The following is a 20,768-nucleotide window of genomic DNA, read 5'->3' as shown; positions in this document are numbered from 1 at the left end:
TGCTGTAATAAAGACAATCGCCGCACTGAAGTAAAAATATATCTCCCTGGGGAAGCTATTTTTCTTTGAGAAAAGAGTAGTAATTGGTGGTGTTCTGTCTGGAAAGGGAAAACCGAAGGAAAACAAGATAACAGTCTTTAAAGAGGAGGGTAAAGGTCTGTTCTGCGTGTTCACGGTGACTAAAATAAATAGAAAAGCGCATAGTTTACTAAGGTTGCTGGAGAGAAAAGTCAGGTTAGACACCAAGAAAAGCCTCTTAACAGTAAGGTCAGCCTGGATCGCATTTTGACGGGCAGCTTCCCTCCTCCCAGATCACTGCTAAAAGCAGGCAGCAAACGGGAAGCACAAACCAGGCAAACGAGGCACGTCCCCCCTGGGACGGCGAGCCGGGGGTGCGCTGGGCTCCCGGCTGCTCCTCAGACACCTCTTTAACGGGGAAGGGGAGGTAAGAGATCCCAACACGGCGTACAACGAAGGAACGCTGCTCAGCGGCGTAATTAGGAAGGCGGAGAAGGGCAGGGGCTTGCCAGGCGTAGGGACTGAGCTGGCAGTGGGAATTACGAACAGATTGGTTTCTTTGCGATTGCACTTGTACGGAATAGCACAGAGAAAACTGCAGGTAACCGAGTTGGCTCGCTGTCTCGGTTTTCCTTCCCACTCCAGAAAGAAATAAAATAGCAACCTATTAGGTATAACTACTAGTAATTTTCCACCCGCCTCATCAGTATTTTAATATTGAAGTCTAATGTAGCAGTTTTTTAAACGATAATAAGTGCCATTTGTAAAATCCTTCTAGCACCGAATATTACACGGATGAATACAAGGATCACACTGACTAATATAAATTTGGGGAACACGAGAATTTTCAAGCCAGAGTAAATCAGTTTCCTTAAAAGCTTTGAAGAATCTTATTTTTTTAATCAACTCAACTCCCTAGTTCTGGAACAGGATCGGGACAACAAATCCTGGATTAGGAGACCATAAACAATACATACGTGACTTCATGACCATTTAGTACCAAGAAGTACTGAACGCTTTTCCACACAGAGATCCAGAAGAGTGGCCATTATATCAAGGATATCCTCCTCACACGCTACAGTCATACCTGAAACTACAGCAATCGGGGCTAAGGCAATTCTTGCGTATAAAGTCGTAGCCTTTGGTTTTGTTTGGTTTTTTTTCTTCAAGCTTTATTTATAGTTTAAAACTACTGTGTATATTTTCTTAAGATCTAGCTTATTTTGGAAATTGCAACAGCATGCCAAGGTCTAGATGCAAAACTGCCTATACCAGACACTGAAAAAGCTTCCCCTGAATTTCTCCCCCTGGCAAGGTCGAGCCTGGTTTTTTCCCCGCTGGCAGGGTGAAGCCTCCTTTCTCAGCGAGGAACTGGTTTCGGAGCTTCCAATTACTGTGTTCCTGACCTCAACACTTCTGGCTCTTGGCCAGAAAACTCCTATTTTAGGATTCCCGCTATTCCCGCTCTCCGTGGCAGAGCTCTGCGCAGCGGGATTACCTGTTAGCCCTGCTGGAGCTCTTCCTCCTCGGTTGTCCACCAGACCCCAGGACCTCCATGCCTCCTCCCATCCCACGTAGTTCCTATGATGCGTCTGTCTGTCTCTATCCTATACAGCAAGTTTCTGTCTCTCTCAGCCAGTCCTGCAGCTCAATGGACATGTCCGCAACAAAAGCATACCCTTCCCTTCGTTTCCTTTACTTTTGTTAATCTAAAATCCCAGTTCCTCATCTTTTAGTTTCAAAAAGAGCTATGTGGCAATACTTGGTTTCTCTGTTCTGCTTCTAGAGATATTTCAAAGCTCAAGATCCCAGATATCTGCAAATTGAAGAAAACATGTTTTCCCTAGACTTTTGCTTCCCCACCCCAAGGCGTCTCCTACTGAATCCACGCCATTATGGTTAATGATTCTCCATGGATGGGTTGCAAAGGAGACTGACCTCTCCCCTCCTTGTTTCCGCATGTGGAATGGGATACAGAGGGTTTATCGGGCCAGGGCTGGGGAATCTTTATTTCAATACATTTTCCTTCAGCTTATATGCCCATACTGTATAAACACAGTCCAGAATTAAAGTAAAAATACTGACTGTGGCATATAAATGTGACCTGGAAAAGGAGAAAAGCACTTTATTTTGCTTTTTCTGAAAGCCCAGTCACGTAATTATGTTACGTCTGTATGTTTAGATTTTGTGCATCATCTGAAAAACAGAAATTGATTTCATAATGATATGTAACATTCATTTTCAAACAATGATTTCATCAGAGTATTTGTAGTGAGGACAGAGTACTCAGATTTCATTATGCTTACAAATGTATACTGCAAGATGTTTACTGCTATAATATAAAGTTATAATGAGAAATTAACGCTAAACAAATAGAGTATATTTCATACTCCATTCTTTCTACTACATTCACTGATTTACTTGCTAATTTGAGAAAATGAGTAGCTCTCAATGATTCTTCAAGCTATTAATGCAAATTGGCAAGTCTATATATGACTCAGAATTTGTATCATTAAATTTTGCCCAAGCCCTAATGAAGAGCAGTCTGAAGAAGCAGAGGGATTATTAGAGCATTTAGAAAATCACACAAACAGTTATATAGCTTGGTTGAGCTTTATTTTATGGCAGGCTTTCAAGGAACCATACTCTTTGCATGCAGTACCAAATGATCAGAAGCACGCATCTTCCAAACTCTGATTAGTAGCCAGTGCGTTTGAAGGACTAGCCTACCCATGCTTGTCCATGAAGGTGTGACCTTTAGTGTCTATAAACCTATAGCTATCTATATACCATATATCCATATATATCTTTCTATATTCATATTGATAAGGAAAAGAGAGAAAATGGAGATATCTCTTCCCTCAGTTTGACTCTATTAAGAAAAACACGTAAGAGTTAGCAACATATCCTGTGATTAAATAGCTAATGTAAACGCAGATGAACGTATCTGTTTTGTTTTAAAGGCCTCCAGGACCTGTTCAAGACTGTACGAGAAGATCACTGAGATTACCAGGGAAGACAAGACAACTGACATCTAACGCAATGACATACGGCAAATGCTCCTTCCTGCTTACTCTTCAAGGTGTAATTACCAGTCGGAAGGTCAACGCAATCAGCGGATGGCCCAACCCAGACCAGTTGCCGCCTCTGCCTCTCCATCCTACTGCATGGCTTTTTGGTTTGGCATTTTGGTAGCCTTCTCCCCCCAGTTTTGCTTCACATCAAGGAAACGAAAAAGTTATTTTCTCAAGGTTGCAAATGAAAACCAAATTAGTTAGGCTTTTTCTGCAACTGCACTTCTCAAGCAACATTCAGAGAAGATTCTGTGCACGAAATACTGCCCATATAAAAGCTCGGTTTCCTTTGGGCCGCTCTAGAGTTTCCTTCATAGGAGCCAGCACTTAACGTAACCGAAGAGGAGCCTGTGTGAAATTGCTCTACCTGCCTCCCCGTGCCTCCTTCTCTTTCTGCTCCTGTTAGAATTTCAGCCAGCCCCAAAAAGGAACAGATGTTGGCACAAAGGATGAGATAAGAATGAGACAAGCTTAGATTACTCATGAAACCGCTCACACAGATTATAAAATCTTCTGATTTACAGTCATGCATTAATATATCATTTTACGCAGTAAGATCATGATCAGCTCTGGGGCCTTTAAGTTCAATAACTGTTTCAGGATTTTTTTTCTACTCTTCAGAATATTGCTCAACTTCAACAAGAATGGTAAGTTCATGATTTAAATCTTTATTCAGTGACACACAATTCATCTCCCTGTTTTTGCCATTTTTCTACAGATATTAGCCTAAACCAGTGACATCCACATCTCACCGTAACAGTTAAAAGAAGGTAACTCTACCTTCACTTGCTGTTTCCCTTTCTTCCAGTCTCCAGCAGTCTCCACAGGAGAGGCAACAGCCGCTCCAGCAAAGGCTACTCTCTCTCCAAGAGGAGAACGTTACGCAGGGAAGGAAAAGGACCAGCGACAACGTGCACACACTGAAACACAGGAGGGTCCCTCTGAACAGCAGGAAACGCTTTTTTCCTGCGAGGGTGCCCGCGCACTGGCAGAGGTTGGCCAGAGAGGCTGTGGAGTCTCCGTCCTCGGAGGCCTTCAAAAGCCATCTGGACGTGGCCCTGGGCAGCCTGCTGTGGGTGGCCCTGCCCGAGCAGGGGTGTTGGACAAGGTCACCTCCAGAGGCGCCTTCCAACTTCAACCATTCCGTGATTCAGTGAAAAATCCTCTAATAATCCAAGCAATTAATTCATTTTAGTCAATGAAATAGGAGTTACAAATAAATGCAACACTGCAAGCTAAATTAAGAACACGCATCTTGACAGAATCAACAATATCACAGTTCTGGGAACTTTGTTGTGCATTATGCTCCGAGCATTATTTTCAGCCAGTCTAAAAATAAACTCTTCATAAGAGGATCGTATCTTAGCAGGAGAGATTCTCTGCCTAAAAGGGTGAATTAAGGATAGATTAAGGTACAGACTTTAACTTTTAAAAATCTCTTTTTTTTTTTTTTTTTTGTTAGCTTACATCAAAATCCGTAAGTTTTATATAGCGGTAACTTTACCAATTGTTCACATTCCTCTTTTTTTTCCATTAAAATACATTTTCCACAAAACAAACAAATAATCTATGTTCTTTTTCAAGAAAAAAATCTCAGAAATATTTGGGCTGCTACATCTATATTTATATTCAAGCAAATAGGCAATTATCAAATTGGAGATATGCTAAAGGAAAATTAACAGCATTTAATTTTATGTTTCCAAATTTAAGGTGCCTAAAGAGTCTCATTTTGCCATGCAGTCTGAAGAAAGATTGAGACTATTCGAATAACGTGTTTAGTATCAGAACTGGAACTCTAAATATTGATTAACTGTATAATACTATATACATTAAAAAACGTTTCAGATTTTTTTTTTTTTTTTGTAAACAACTGTATTTGAACTGATGTATTTTAGCAGGCTTTCACAAGTTGAAAACAACTAAACCCTCCTGGAAAACTACTGCCCTTTTTTCTCCAGTGAGCCTGTAGTGCCTGCCAAGCATTCAGATCAATGCTGCCGAGGTATGACACTTAGTACCTGCATACTGCTTGATTTTATCTTTAAATGCTTTACCATAAGAAGATCTATTTGTGTAAAATGTACCATTGCAATACTCAGAAGGCAGTCTGATATTCATCTAGACGTTCTCCTTGGGACCCTAGCAGGGGGTTTGAGTCTACTTCAACCATAAGGAGAAGCGCTGAACCAACACCAGTACAAAAACCAGATTATGCATTTGAGAAACATCACTCAATTCGAGAGTCTTTCCTTTTTCTGAGAGAAGTGATTTGCTCCAGCTTCACATCTGGCTCAGCCTTCAGAGACTGAGGAAGAAAGTGCCCCTCTTGTCCTCCTGCCCCTCTGACTGCACTGTTGTGATGCTGGCAGCACCTCCACGGGGGGAATTTTTGTCTTGTCCTACACCCACATCACGAGAAAGGGAGATTCAGTAAAAACATCTCTTGGATATGTCAACAACCAGCTAAATTAAATACTGTGGATTTCTGGTATTGATGAAAGCACCTTATGTTTTCTGACCAGATTCTTTCCTCCATGTTTCAAAATGAGCAGCACATTAGTATATATTCATTTTCCTGGGGTATCATCTCCTTTTATAACAAAGCTGGGAAGCGCTAGTAAAAAGGATGGCTCACAGATGAGACGTAAGCATTTGTAAGCATAGAATTATTCGATGTAAAGTGGCACATCTGTAAGGGCACAGGAGAGCTACTGGATTCTGACCTACTGTAAAATTCCCCACCAAGTGTTAGCTCATCATTTGGGTGACAATCCTTACATTCGTTACACACAGCGGATGCCGAGGCCCCCAGCGTCCCACAGACTGTGAAGATTAAAGCTGAGAAAAGCATTTAGGAAAAAGGTCAGGATTACTGGATTTCGGGAGGCTGGTGATTCTACTTTATTGGGCCAAACATTTGAACAAACAAAACAATGAAAGAGCATTTACTTGTTTGAGATGAGAGGCCATAAAACTAATTTGTAATAAATAAATTTAAAAAATGTAGTGACACAGAAGCCTACACTGAAAATAGCACCGCCCCTTCAGCTGTCTCACTAATTCCCTAGTAATATAAATAGTGTTTTCCACTCTAGACTTACACCACTGCAATAATTACAAAGCCTAAGGATAAACGGTGTCCCCTGGGTTGGTGATGAACTTGGTAAGTTCATTCAGGAGGGATCAGACAGAACTCCAACCGTAGCACTATGCGTATGACACCTGCTGCCTCGCCGTTACAAGAACACCTCGCTCGGGAAGTGCATTTTACCCTAAGAGTGTTTTACTGTAAGTCACTTCCTAGCTCAGATACCAAATTTAAAGAGCACAAACATTCTATTTTAGCAGCTTCAAATATCACGATTTTCTCCGCAAGAACACCAAAGCAACAACAGAACCAGGCAGAAATCAAGATGTTCTGCGTCTCGGAAATGTCATTTTTACAAAGGGAGAACCTGTAATAGAAACTGAGCTGATGGGGAATAATGGGAAGAGAACAGCTTCGTCATGGCACAAGAAAACATAACCTTGACACTGGGCATGGGTCAGGGCCCAAAAGCTGAGCCGGGGCCGAGTCTCGCATCTGAATTCTGGGCACTCGTCCAAAACAGCATTTGGGGTTTGCCTTCCAAACACGGTAAAGGAAAAGCAGTACTGAAAGCAACAATTTATTTTATGTATATGGTTGAGGGCTGGAAGGAAGGCAATATTGCACTAAAATTATAAATAAAATGTTTGTACTCATTTGGTTGTGACTCAGTTATATCCACGCTCTCATAAATAGATGCGGATAACATTTCCACTGCCTGGTTCTTACCGTCGCAGATTGCGTCACTACGGTAGGGGCGAAATGTGGCCTGTTGGTCTGGTGAGCCCTTACCCTGCCAGCTGGTATGTTGGCTTACTGCAAGCTCCTAAAGTTTATGCATTTTAAGAATAAATATTGGAGACCATGTATCACATAATTAGCTGAAAAAAACCACTATTTTTCAAAACTAAAATCTTTCAACCTGGACCATCGGTCCCTTTATAGCACTTTAACAGAGACTGCAAATTAACAAAATAGACTAAGGTGTAGGTTATAAATATTTTCAGGCTGTTTTCAGTCTTTGTTGGTTGAGATCCTGACAGATTCAGTTATTTTATGGCTGCAGCTGGGATCCCAGAGACAGACATCAAACCGGCCCAGTACCCTCCTTTGTTCTTCGAGAGCTCCTGATCCTCAGAGCAGCTTTTGAGAGGAAGCCAACCAGTCCCGCATCTCCAACGCTGCTTCTTCTGCAGGTGACGCCATAAACTGGGCATCCTCACGGGGTTATTTTTCCTTTAACTGTATGAATTATTGGGGGAAAGTCCTGCATGGATGCGCTGATACTAACAATCATTCTCTTATGTTCACCCTCCGTTATCCTGTAATTCTGGGTCAATGTGTAAGCACCGCTTCAGTCTCGCAGGCACAGGCATCCCGCTCAGCTCCACTTCCACGGTTGCCTGAGATCATGCTTCAAGATCAGGAATAAGGGTTGTTTATCAGTCACTGATAATCACTGTAAGAGACAGGCAGCTGAAACTTGGACTAGTTTAAGGCAGGATGAATAAATCTATCAGTTCTTTCATTGTTCTTAATGTATTACTTTTATGTACATCTCTCAAAATCCATATAATCCTCCAGAAGGCATTTGTTTGTTTGTTTGTTTGTTTGGTTTTTTCCCCTCCAGTGAAGAGATAATGGGCCTGATCCCTTATTACATTAGCAATGATGAACTGCAGCTAAATGACTCCTCTTGATACAGAGCAGCTGAAAATCCGGCTCTCTAAATACACTGATATAAAAGCAGAAAGCCCAGTTGGTGGAATTAAAACCTTTTGTCATAATGGAGTAGCAAATTCTCTGCAAAATATGCTCCATTCTGGAGGTAAGATTATCTTTACAAACCACGGGGAGAGCAATCTCTGGTAAAGCACATCCTAGGGCATCCTGAGAGAGACAAGCTGATCGCTCCTCTGAGAATCACGTAAATCCCCCCTTTGCTTTTGTGACAACCCTGAATATGGACATTCAACAAGCTCTCTTACCGCTCATTTTTGGGAAAGCATATTGAGGCTGGAAATTTCGTGCTACTCTAAGGATGGCTTCAATCTGATGAACAGTCTGGAGAAGAATACTCTAGCAGTCACGATAGTATCTCCTATGTGTTGAACCAGGCAGTGGTAACCATAATGGGGGCAAATTTAAACACAAATATTTCTTGGCCGATGTGTTTGCAATGAGCTTAGAAAAGGATAGAGAGGGAAGGAAACCAGAGGGCTTTTAAATAACAAGATCAGCTTGGGGGAGGACTGATTTATCTAATCCTTGCTTTCTGTATCTGGGTCACTTTAAATAATCCGGTGATTAAAAGGTAGCTCCTCCTTTCGTGAGGGCCCCTGGATGAAGCAGTGGTCAAAGCACAACCTTAGCAGCTAACGGGGAACGCGTTCTGTTCTAAACTCCGGTGCAGAAGTTTTAAAATAATAATAATAATAATAATAATAATAATAATAATAATAATAATAATAATAATAATAATAATAATAATAATAATTTATTTCTTAGATGACTCCAGGATATGATAGATCCCTTACAGTTACTGAACAGGAATGAATTATATTTCCTCATTTTGTCTTTTACTTTTCAGCTCTTTGCACCTCGATCACTTCACATTTGTCAAAACGTCTCATCCTAGAAGGGGCAGCTCTTCGCACGAGGCTAACTTTTTTGACCTTGTTTGGAAAGGAGGAAGGTCAGGACGGATCCCTTCCGTAAGGTATGCGTGGTCAGAACAGCTCAGCATCGGTGCCACAGGGGACGCTCTCCAGGTAGACTCAGTTATGAAGATTATTGCAGCAGGGGTATCGTCACATTTGGCAGGCTAATATTGCAGTTATGAGACATCTCTGATGCCTATACAGGAGTCAGATGATACAATCTGACTTTAAAAGAAAGCAATAAAGACAAACGGTAATTTATCAACGGGAAGGGCTGGACTGACTAAATCTGGCGATGTTTTTCCACCTGGGAAAAGAGATGAAGAATTGGCATAAGAATTCCTAATATGTCACAAAAGTAGACACTCATTGAGAGGAAGATTACAAAAAAGAATTAAAGCTGTCATGCACAAGCAACAGCTAAGAATAGGTTTGGGGTAAAGACGTGATCCAGCTGTGAAAGGAGGATACCACTGGGCTCAGTGAAAGCGTGCGATGGGTGGGTGGGTGTGAGAAAGAGTGATAAGTGGCCAATGCCACTTCCACGGTTCCACATAATGCAACGTTTCAATGCCCCCTGAGGACTTTTTCTGAATTCCCCACTGAAATTCAGAAGTACCCAGAGGATCACCCACACAAGTGAATCCATACTGCAAAAGATGACATCATTCCATGGGATGACCTTGTTCTCATCTGCAAGGAAATGTAATCAAAGCTCAAAGGACCAAGCCCAGGAGATCTGTTACCCACTTCACATTATAGTTTGCACCATCCAGTCCCCAGACGAGATTTTATATTATCAATGAGTGCGGGTTTGCTCAGATCTATACGTGACCAAAAATCATGGTCAAATCAAGAAAAGAAGTTGCAGAAATTGATTATTTACTTGATGACACGTATCTAGATCCGCTCAGTGAACTATGAGTGGAGTCAACCAAGTGAAGGTTTTACAGATACTCATTATATAAATATATTTTCTCCAGCAATGCTTGTAGCAAAAGGCGGTTCTAACTGAGCCAAACAATTGCACACTTGTCGACTTCTAGGTGGAAGTATGCCAAAAAGGACCAGCAACTTCTAGATCGCTCTGGCCATTTCTGGCTTTGCCCTCATTTCAGCATTTGCCTGAAAGATACTCAAGGAAGATGTCAGCTCTCAGATGATATGCGTGCAGGTGAAAGTGGAGTCATTCAATTAGTAATCACTGTGCAATTAGGCTTTGTATCAAAATAGAAAGTACTTTTCTAAAAATAGCAGTGATGATGGATTAGCTCAAAAGGAACAGACTTTTTAAAAGAGGAAGATGAACAAAATAACAGCTCTGAAGGCCAACATGAAACTGAAGGGCAAAGCAAAGTAATCTAATAGAAAAAGAAAATCCATGAAATCCAAGTCCTGAATGCTTAACAGTCTCAGATAGCACAGATGGGGTTTGTAATGTCAGTGGTTACAATGTTTTTAATAGCATTTTCTGAGATAATTCTGTTATTTCGTTGTTGCAAGGAACTGGGAAATCAGCGTGGTGTTTCAGACGTCACTGGTGGTAAGTTTTGACAAAGGCCAGTGTTTTTATGCAATTTACTGGAGAAAAGGAAAGGAAAAACAATAAACTGAACAAGCTGGAGTTGAGAACACTCTTTTATCTACCAGTTTATCATTAGTGAAGAAATTTTGTCACTGTGGCAAATTGTCATCACTGGAAATGTGAATGACCTTGATAGATACCAAGTTTTTTAAAGAGGAAGTTATGGAGCAACCTGAGTAACTTCACGGGCGTTAAATCACTACCAGCAAACGGCATTTAGCAGGGGCCTAAAAAAAATAAAGTGTGAAATAACAGAGATACCAAGGAGAGGATGTAATATACCCTCAATACCATCAACTGTTCATAAAAGAGTTAAGAGTGACAATATAGCATCTATTTTTAAGAATGGAATTGAGAGAAAGCATAAGAAAGAGAAACTGAGCACTTCGGTCATAATTTCTCACTTTTTAATTCAAATTTACCTTTCATTTGTGTTTCGGTTCATTTCTGACTTTCTCCATTAAGCTCTTTCCCGATGTGATTTTTTTTTTTCTCTTCACCTTTTCATCAATGACATACTTCCTGACAAAAAACCCTTAGTATTTGAGTCTTCAAGCATATTCTGCTCAGTCATTTTCTTTTCCTGTTTCTATATAACTTCATATTTTTCTTTTTTGACCAGCCCTAGTTAGGTATGCTTGAATCTTTCTTGATCTTTTATCATAAATCAAGTGTCTATTCTTTATTAATTTTGAAGTCTGTTTTTCTTCTTTTTTTTTTGCTAACTTATTTATTTTCTATGGTACATCATGTGATTCTTGAGCATGTCAATGCAATCTTGAGTAGAAAAGCAGCATTCATTACCCTAATTCCATTCATGGGGCATAGAGAAATTACTTTTCTATTTAATCTTCCAAGGGAAGCCTCTGGCAAATCAGTATTACAACGAAATTCTTAGGAGTCTGCTTAGAGCCCCGACTAAAAATACATCCTTTCCACCCATCATACAGGCAACATCTGTTGATTCATGTTCAAATTACGAGCGCCATGGGAACATCTGCGTGAACGCTCACACACAACTACTACTCGACGTGCTGAACACTATCAATAGATACTACCCAAGCGCCTTCAACATTTCCCAAAGAGAAGAGAGATCCAGCTCATGCGCCTCTCTCGCCGTGTGCAGTCGCGTACCATTGCGCTCCTGACAGCGCTTTGGCCGCACGACAGAGCGGTCCCTACGAAGGGACCCCTTCCCCTGGAAATGCCCCCTCGGCAGCGGCAGCAAGAGCCTCTGAACATCTCCTCCTGCCCGAAGCAGCTATTATCCAGCTCGTCTGGAAAAGGGCAGCAGGCCAGAAAGACACAACCCAGAGGCCCCCGCAGCTGGATCTCACTACACTGAGGACTCGCCCTCCCATTCAAGTCAACAGGACTTGTTTAATTGAGACAACGTGGCACAAATCCACGGCAGTTTGAATTCATCCTGCCTGGAGGCAACCAGTGAGCGGTACTGGGGAAAAGATGTCCTCCATCAGACTCATTCAGTTAATTAAAGTAGCAAATGCCTGTTAACAGGTCTGTGTGCGTTACCCAGAACATCCAGTACTAACAATAAGTGTCTTTAAAACTAGAATACTGTATAAAACAGTACCTGTGAAAACAATTTCCAATTCTGGTAGGATTTTTTTTTTACATTTAGAAAACTTCATTTATTTTTCCAGCATAATCAAAAGCCTTTATGAAGACTTTTTGAGGGATAATGCTTCATGAAAGTACCATTTTTAGAATTATTTCTCTTACCAAGCTCAAAATCCTAACATTAAAGACATTATCTTCTTATACACATGAAAAGGTTGATAAATGTATGAAGAAATCATCCAGTTAGGCCATTATGAAAGGAGTTTGCTAAATTTTTCAGCAATGGAATTACGACATTTCTTATGTTTAATGGAAGTAGAGCATGGGGAGCAATTGACCATTGGTTGTCCTGAGAGAGCTCTTCAGCAGTCACTTTGGGGCAAAACGCATAATAAAGAAAATATTTTAAAAATCTTGGAGTCAGGCAGCTTAAAGATCTTTTCAATTTCTCTCTCTTGTCTCAAAATGTAATGAAGCTACAGACAAACCTACTCATTTTATAAACATATTTGTTCATCTCCTGCAGTCTACTTACTTTACACTGTCCGTCATAGATTTATAACACCAAACAGCAACAAAACCCTCCAGGTCCCAGTTTCCCAGGTCTGGGCAAGCAAGATGTGGAGCTAGCCAGACTTAGGATGGACTCTGACAGACCAAAACCTTTTACAAACTTGCCCGTGTTCCCGATGATCAGGGAATGCGCTACAGAAGAGGACAGAAGAGCATCTCACACAGGCCCAACTATGCCTCCTGAAACTCTCTTCAACCAAGGTAGTTCCTAGCTGCGCTGTTAAATCGGATCACTCTCTTCTTGTTCTGCTCGTGTATCCCAGCAAGATTAAGCTAAGGGCCATCATCTTGCCTATAGACAGTAAGCGCTAGGAAAATTTAATTTGAAATTAATCTACCCCTGAAGCATGACTGGTTTTTCTCATCGTCCTTAGCTTACACCATTACTGCAGAAATGGTATTTGTGGTCACTGAATGACGCATGGGACTCAATTTGAACACTGTTAGCTCGACGATTTACTTTGAGAATGTCACAAGCTGACTAGATGCTTCAGAAAGATGCAGTTTCTTTATCATATATAGTCCTCATCTATACCATCTGTTCAGTTCTTCATAACTACAGACAGTTGCCATAGTTAAGGTAGCATCTACAAACATTAAATTATTTATTTGATAAATTGTTCCTAATCCTAAACAGAGGAAATAACAGGTATCTCAAATGTGTGTTGGGATAACTTGGTTTATTAATCTATAGTGCTAATATAGCGCGTCTGTCTGGGAGGGCAGAGGAGATCGGGACGGTTAGCTCGGAAAACGAACCGTCATCTAGCTAGTTTGCAGTATGCTGTCCCTGCGAATCTACCGCGTGTTGTTTCCAGCTCTGAAATCACGGCAGGCAGGCAGCTGCCTCTCCAGCCTCGCCCAAGCCAGGGAGAGGAGAACTGGCCATCGGTCAGTCGCTGCAACACCACCACCGTCTCTGGCACGTTTCGGAAGAGCAGACAAGCTTCGCGTCAGTGGAAATAACAGGGCTCTTATTAACAGTCAGTTTGCCTGCCAGGACAAGGTGAATTTCCCCAGTTCCAATGTACGTTCCAAACTTATGATTTAAATTCTTTCCAATTACATAAAGAATGAGTTCAGAAGCCTGGAGTAAGTTATCTGCAAATTTTTAGCCAACAAAAAAACACAAAAAGCAATTCTCTAAATCAAGTCTCTGAGAAATTATCTTCTTCGTTACTGTTCACCAAATTCAACTTAAACATAGGATGTAGTATTTCCACACTTGGAAAAATTTCTGAAACAGTTTATTAAAGCACACTAGGAATTCCTAAAAGATTTCAAGCAACAACAATGCGAGTTCCTGTATCACACAATGAGTATATAATGACTTCAATTTGTTATTTACTTTTATTTTACTTACCATTGAATGCTCTGTAAGCCTCAGTTTGATTGACTTGTCTCAGGCTGGGATGTTGGAATCACTGCCTAACATCTCAAATCCATCTTACAAAATTTCACCAAATAACTTTTAGGAGAGAGAAGGGAAAACGGCATCATACCTGAGATTGTGCATTAATATTGGCTCCTTCCTTAACCAGAACTTTGACAACTTCAGCTTGTCCTGCTAAGGATGCAATGTGCAGGGCTGTATTCCCTTTCTGTTATAGGGAGGGAAAAAACGAAAGACATTACCCTTCTTTAGGAATAATTTCAGCCAGCAGTTCTTTATAACATTCATTTTTTGAGTACAATTTTACCCTACAGTTCCGTGATGTTCCATAAACATCACTGGGCATAGAACTGGTAGTTGCAGCCATGAAGATTCCTTGAGTGGTTGTGTAACATCCTAACATAACTTTTGAGTGAAATTATGGAATGTGATTGGGGCATGGGACAAACTTCTAGGTAACGCGTAATACGGGCTAACAGGTTTTTTCATTCTGGTCCAGAGATCCTGCCCTGTAGAAGGTAGCTGAAATCTAAAAGTCCTAAAATTCAAGCTGCGAATCACACGTAAAATGAGATTTCCTAGTACAAGACCCAAAAGGAAGATCTGCCTGTTAAGTAACAGAAACCAACCTTTTAAACGCAGAAGATAAAACTTCTTTTTCTCTTCTCTAACTGGCATAAAATTAAAATGCATATTTTTGAAAGGCGTTAACTTTAAGAGATGCACTGCACAATAAAAATAATCTCTCACAAAACAGCAGCAGTGCAGTAGACCGCTGCTTTGTACTTTTTCCAGGGCAATCTCTCATCCCGAGAGCAATATTTAAACGGCTTTAATAAACAAACAAGGTTCATAAAACCAGAACAAAACCCCAAAGTCCTGTCTAGAACCTGGTGGTTCTACCAACAGCTTCACTGAGGGGTGACTTAAAGATGTTTTTGAAGGAAGGAACTTCTGGTTTTCCATCAATGATGGAAATCACAAGTTCAGCAAGCAGCGCTCTGAGCTGAGGACCAAGCGTTAACCTTGATGGAGATCCTGTGCGTCAGGAATCATAAAAAAATACGAGAGCCGCAGAGACACAGATTTGAAAAAATCTACTGTTTTGAGCTACATTCACTCTCTCTATAAAGGGGACCAGTCATTGGAAATAACGAAAAATTTGGCATCGCTAAAAGCTTTTAATGCTTCCCCTGTAAACATTGTACAAATAATAATCTTTCCCTCTTCATTTACTACTGATGAGCTTCAGCAAAGAATGTAGACTCGCAGGCCATAACAGAAACAACGTTGTTAATATCAGTGAGGTATTTATATGATATTATTTTGTACGTTAATATTTTTTTTCTGAATTTCTCCCACGCATTTGACTTTCTGTTTTTGTGAATAAACTTACAGACACGTGTGAATTACCTTGGTGGCAGAATCCACGGCCGACCCTCTTTCCAACAATTCTTGTACCAGTCCCACATGGCCTTCTTTAGCCGCCAGGTGCAGAGCATTGAGTCCATTCTGTAAGCACAAGGGCCATATCAATTACAAATATCAGCTCTGAAGACACACATTCCTGCCTTACCCTGGTATAAGAGGAAGATTAGTAGCTGGAATACTATTACATCTCTTAGCTGACTGTCTACATAAGTCAGATATTTTGGACTTGGCTAGTTAAGCCAAGGCACTGTGTGACAAACTTCTCCAATAACTTTTTTCTCATAGCAACAAAGACATCAAAACAAAGCGTATCTTGCAAGTTTCCATAAGAGATTCCTTCCTGTCTGACAGTTTCGCATTTCCCCGGACTACCACCTTGGGTATCTGCAAGGAGCCCATTATTTCAAAATCTGAGTGCATATCTGCCTTCTCTTTACTGTAACCTTATCTAGCCCCGCTGAGGTATTATCAACACTGAGAAATCACAGGACTTAGCCAAATTTACACAGGATGTGTCTATTCAGTCAGGATTATTCCAGGCTGATGTAGCTGTCCTGAACCCGGGACTCTCCTCCTCTCCTCTGGGATAACTGGTATCAAACAGAAAACCAAAAGCACAAGTAGACCAAAACGGCTGTCGATTACACGTGGCTTGCAAGTTACACTGAACCTTGACTTGGTACCTCTGCTGGTTTCTGATGAGCAAGTCTTCACTGAATTTTGAGGTTTTGTAACCTCATTCAAAAAGGAAAGGAAGATTAATGAAATAAGAGGTAGGATTTAAAAAAAAAAAAAAAAACGACCTAGGAAAGTTAGCATCTAAATCCTTTTCACAATATATAGGAATAGGAAACTTTATCTCTTATAAATTCCAGCCATGGAAACTGTATCTTCCTCTTCCTCGTATCCCTATTCTACCCAAGGGAAAAATATAAAATAACAGTCTATTGTAACTGAATTGCCAACCTATTTTTCACAATCCTACGGTATTTTTCACGGTACATCAGGCAGGTGACAGCAACAGATACTGCCACTGCCCTCAAGCATTCTCCTGTTTTCCATATTGCGAGCATCAGAAGCGATACTCAGGTATTTGAGTAACTTGCAGCACGTTCAGCACTGCGTAATTTTTATCACTTTACTTGTCTCTAGGCAGTTCATAGTCATTTAAACTGCAAAATAAACAAGCAGCTTTCTGGTCTTTTATTTGTCCATCCGCAGAGGCAGCTCAAGCTTGTCATTCCCAGTAGGATTTTAAAGCACTTAGCACTTCACAGGAGGCATTTAATGGGAGTGGGTCCAATGGCTGCGGACACAGCAATCCAAATGCATTTCTGAAGTAACTCCATTTAATTCTACATTCATGCAAGCAGCACAGGCAGATTTTGTGGTCAAGTTCAGAAGTGCAACTACGAGAAAAGCAAAGGAACTGAAGCAAAGCTACATTCACAAGCTGCCAAAAGACGAATACCCTTACGCAGCCTGGTAGTTAGGAAACGTTAATGAGAAATGTGGTTTCAACTCCCAGTTTGCGGGTAAAGCAGCAGCAACCAGATCTTCCTTATTCCAGAGGAACGCTCTTACTACTGCGCTGCAGAGCCCAGGGGCGGCAGTAGCACCATGCCCCGGATCAAGCATGAATTCTTCGCCAAAATTATGTGGTGAGGTTGACCATAATCATCAAGATGAGGAACACTTATGTGTCAGTGCATTTTTTGCAGGCTGAAAACATTTCAGAAAGCTCTCATCTTCCTTGTTTTTTAATCTCACTGAGTATGAAATAACCATAATTACTACTGACGGTGGTTGAAAGCTTTGAAAGAGTATTTTGTGGGGAAACAGAGTGTTCTTCTCATTGTTTGAGAACAAAGACCTGTTCTCATATCTAATCTCACAGATTCAGTCATCAACACTTTCGATGGGAGTACGAACGGTAACTTTGACTCCTTACAGTTGTACAAAGCTGATGTATTGCTATGACATGTTATTAACCTTTTTTTACTCTTTGCGAGCAGACTGAAGTCCACAAACAGCACAGAAACTGCAATATTGCATGGCCCACACAAATCAGGCACACACACATGCCTCTGAATGCGAAAAGTTGAGGGCAAGCTGCTTCTTTAGTTTAGTGCCAAAGTATGGAGAAAGCAAGGCTTGTCCCAGCGCTTAATCAGTAGCAACCTCTTAAGATACCTGTATTCGTACCTCTAAGGCACATATCTAACGGTACCGCATTAAGCAGCTGAAAGCTAATATTGGTGCAGAGATTATGCGAGTTTCTTTGCGACACGTGACTTTTTTAATTCTTAAAACGTAAGCAAAATGAATACATGAGGTCCAGTAAAAAGGTTACGGAAAGAAACTATATCCTAAATACAGTTCCTACTGCACACGTTCAAATTCCATAATTCCTTAAAGAAAGCAAGCCGGGGCAAGCAGTAGCAGAAGCAAGCGCTGCACATTAAATGTTGCGGGCCAGTGCGACTGAAGCCTTAAAGCAAGCTTTGTTCCTCCGTCATCAGAACCAACGCTGTAATTATTTCCCAGCCCACATGGCTGATCCCTGCTACTTATGACGACGGAAGCTCAGATTTAATCAATGCAACTCCTCTGTTCCTGTCAACTGGATCCTTGTATTTTAGAACAACAAAGGTTGCTGACGCTTCCCCTTTTTCTCTCCCATGCCTACCAAAGAGTTGGGGGTGGGGGGGAGATGAAATTAGTTGTCTGCTAAGCAAAACTGTACAGCATAGAGACTGCTCCTCCCCACAAGGCACACACATACCATAACTACCTTTCTTTTAGAGGCTCATTTGTAATTCTAACTCTCATAAAAGAACATAACACTAAGCCTTCCAAGCTTGGTTTTTCAAGTGTTTCCCTGCAGAGCCCAATTCTCTCAGTTCTTTTTCTTCACTACCACTGAGCTAGGGGCGTCAACATTTTCCATCCCGTGGAGAGCTACAAACGCGCACACATACCGGTACGGCTCACAGCACTTATTACAGTGTCACCCTACCTATTTTCACCACACCGGAAAAGCCCACAGATTTCTTGTACATCATAGAAATCACCAACCTTTTCTAAGCCCATTGAAAGTCAGCCAGTTTTTTCCCCGTAAGACAGGCACTAAGTCTCACTGCTGTTATCTGAAAATCACCTAAGGAAGTCCGTGCTATTTCTGCCTTCGTATCCATTTGCCTCACGGAGCGATCCCCATGGAATGGAGGTTCTTCAGCCGCTGCCCGGTTCAGCATCAATCCTGCTGGGCCATTTACTCCTTCTGGGACATCACCTAGATCGCCGTTAGGTCCAACAGCAATAACGGCTTACACCATTCCTGCCTAACCCTGTTACGCCAAAGCAAACGGACCCCACGGAAGGGCAACTTCTTGGCAGAGCATCAGATCAACCTATGGATCAAAGGATGTTTTAAGTCAGCAAAGGCAGCACTGCTACCAGAAGTGCTTCTGCTTCTCCCGTCCTCTCCGCTGCTCATTTCTACCCCCAGCCACCTCTCTGCAGATCAGGTCCCTCAATCGTGCGGCGTCAGGCTGCACACGTGCTTCTGCCAGTGCAGGAGAGAGCGTGGCACAGAAGCGTGACCACCGAGGCAGGGCAAGGCCAGGATCGCTTCTTCTTTAATACTGGCATATTAAAAAGACAAAACACAGCCCCAGCAGCTGGCTAGCGTTACTGACAAACTGCATACCAAAGCTGCAATATGGGCACAGTGCGAGCTTTTACACCCTCCCCTCTGAGCTCAGCTGCGACGGGTACAGACGATACCCTGGTAGTCCTAGAAAGCTTTACTCGCCTTCTGCTGCTGAGACTTAGTGAGAAGTATAAGGAACATAAAAATGTAGAGATGGGGGAAAGAAAGTGTTTGAAGGAAGCGGGGAAAAATTCTTTATACAAGTGAACATTTGCTTGTGTTACTTCAGTATATAATGGTCTTAGCATTAAAGAAAACAACCTTTCTTGAATATAATGATTCCTACTTCCCTGAAGTTTACTTCCGTTTGAAGGTATTAATTAAGTACTTAATATCTTTAAGAACATCAGGAAGCAAGAATGCATATTAACAGAATTAACCCTCTTCTTTCCTTTACGCTAAGAGTCTGACCCCTTGTAGCTCCCGTCGACTCTGATGGAAGTTGGGATGCAACACTTCCCAGCAAGATCTGCCAACATTTATCTTCACTCTTGTCTTTGCCACACAAGGTTAGAATGGCATTTAAGCAACTTACAGAAAAAAACATCATGAAAGTCAACAAAATAAAACAATACAAAAATCTATTTTTTTAATGTTTCGACAGTCTCTTTGAGCATGAAATGCAACGCGCTCTTACCAGGTTCTTCCCACTGATGCTGTGCTCACAGGCTTATATAGCTGCTAACAGGCCAATAGCAAAGCATAAGTTACAACCACAAAGAAAATTAAAGCTGTTGTGACTAACTCTGCACAGTCGTGCTAACTCCTTTACATGTTTTGCCAGAGTTAGGAAGGCACCTGCACTCACCAGTAGAGGCTGAGACTAACAAGCAATATCATAGTCTTTGTTAAAGTCAAATACTTATCTCTGTCTCTAACAGATGGCAGTCTAAGGTTCCTGCAAATTCTCTCCTCTGAATAAATCTCTTGGGGAAGCAAAAAGTGCATGTGGTCAACCTCTTTTCAAGAAGGCTTTGGGAAAGGGCACATGAGAGAGTTGGGCATGGCCTTCTCAAGTCCGAAGGCTTGTTGAAGTTTTTCCCAAAAATATCACAAAGGAATAAAGCGGACGGTTGAAAAAAGAAAAATCATTTCAGATGATGAAAATTCTCCCTTTATGTTGCTTTATAGCCTATGAACTCATGAAAACGAATTAACCTACTGAGTGACATCAACATGTGATACTGTCGACCTCATTATGCCTACAGTGCTACTGCGGGCTATAGTTAGCACTACTGGGAGCGTTAGCTGCTTTCCATTTGGACTAAATGAGGGAGTAATTAATAGCTGGTGCCCTGTGCCTCACTGTAACCGAAGCAATAAAGACACCAATCAAATTATAAAGAAGCCGACAAAATGAGAGCAAAAGCCAAAAGATCTGAGTTTTAAAGGGAGCCTTGGAGCTGGAGGCCCCCCGAAACTACCTAATATTCGAATCCCGTTCAGTTCAAGGTATCAGACTTCACATACATTCCTTGTGAATACAGAAGACTTCTTCAAAACAAATGCGAAAATCCATCAAATTTTTCCTTCCAAGAAAGTAACTCTCTCACCAGGAAAACGGACAAGCCTCCAAAGACAAGATGGGGAAACGTTACTTTATGTCGCCTTTTGGATTACCAATTCTGTTTCAAAACACCGCAGACCGCT

General features: G+C 41.4%; 1 protein-coding gene across 1 annotated transcript in view; it reads right to left on the bottom strand.

The window, feature by feature from the left end:
- The window catches only part of ANK2 (ankyrin 2), a gene marked incomplete at its 5' end in the record, with an annotated part of 252,201 nt that overhangs the window by 128,086 nt on the left and 103,347 nt on the right, over positions 1-20,768 (bottom strand). The window contains 2 exons of the mRNA XM_082314755.1: positions 14,082-14,180; positions 15,386-15,484. Of these exons, the coding sequence (XP_082170881.1) occupies positions 14,082-14,180; positions 15,386-15,484 (198 nt within the window). The remainder of the gene's footprint in view (positions 1-14,081; positions 14,181-15,385; positions 15,485-20,768) is intronic.

This window comes from Platalea leucorodia, assembly GCF_965183815.1.
Source record: "Platalea leucorodia genome assembly, chromosome: 6".
Classification (NCBI taxonomy): Eukaryota; Metazoa; Chordata; class Aves; order Pelecaniformes; family Threskiornithidae; genus Platalea; species Platalea leucorodia.
The sequence above is the reverse complement of the archived record's forward strand: the minus strand, read 5'-3'. Positions and strand labels throughout refer to the sequence as shown.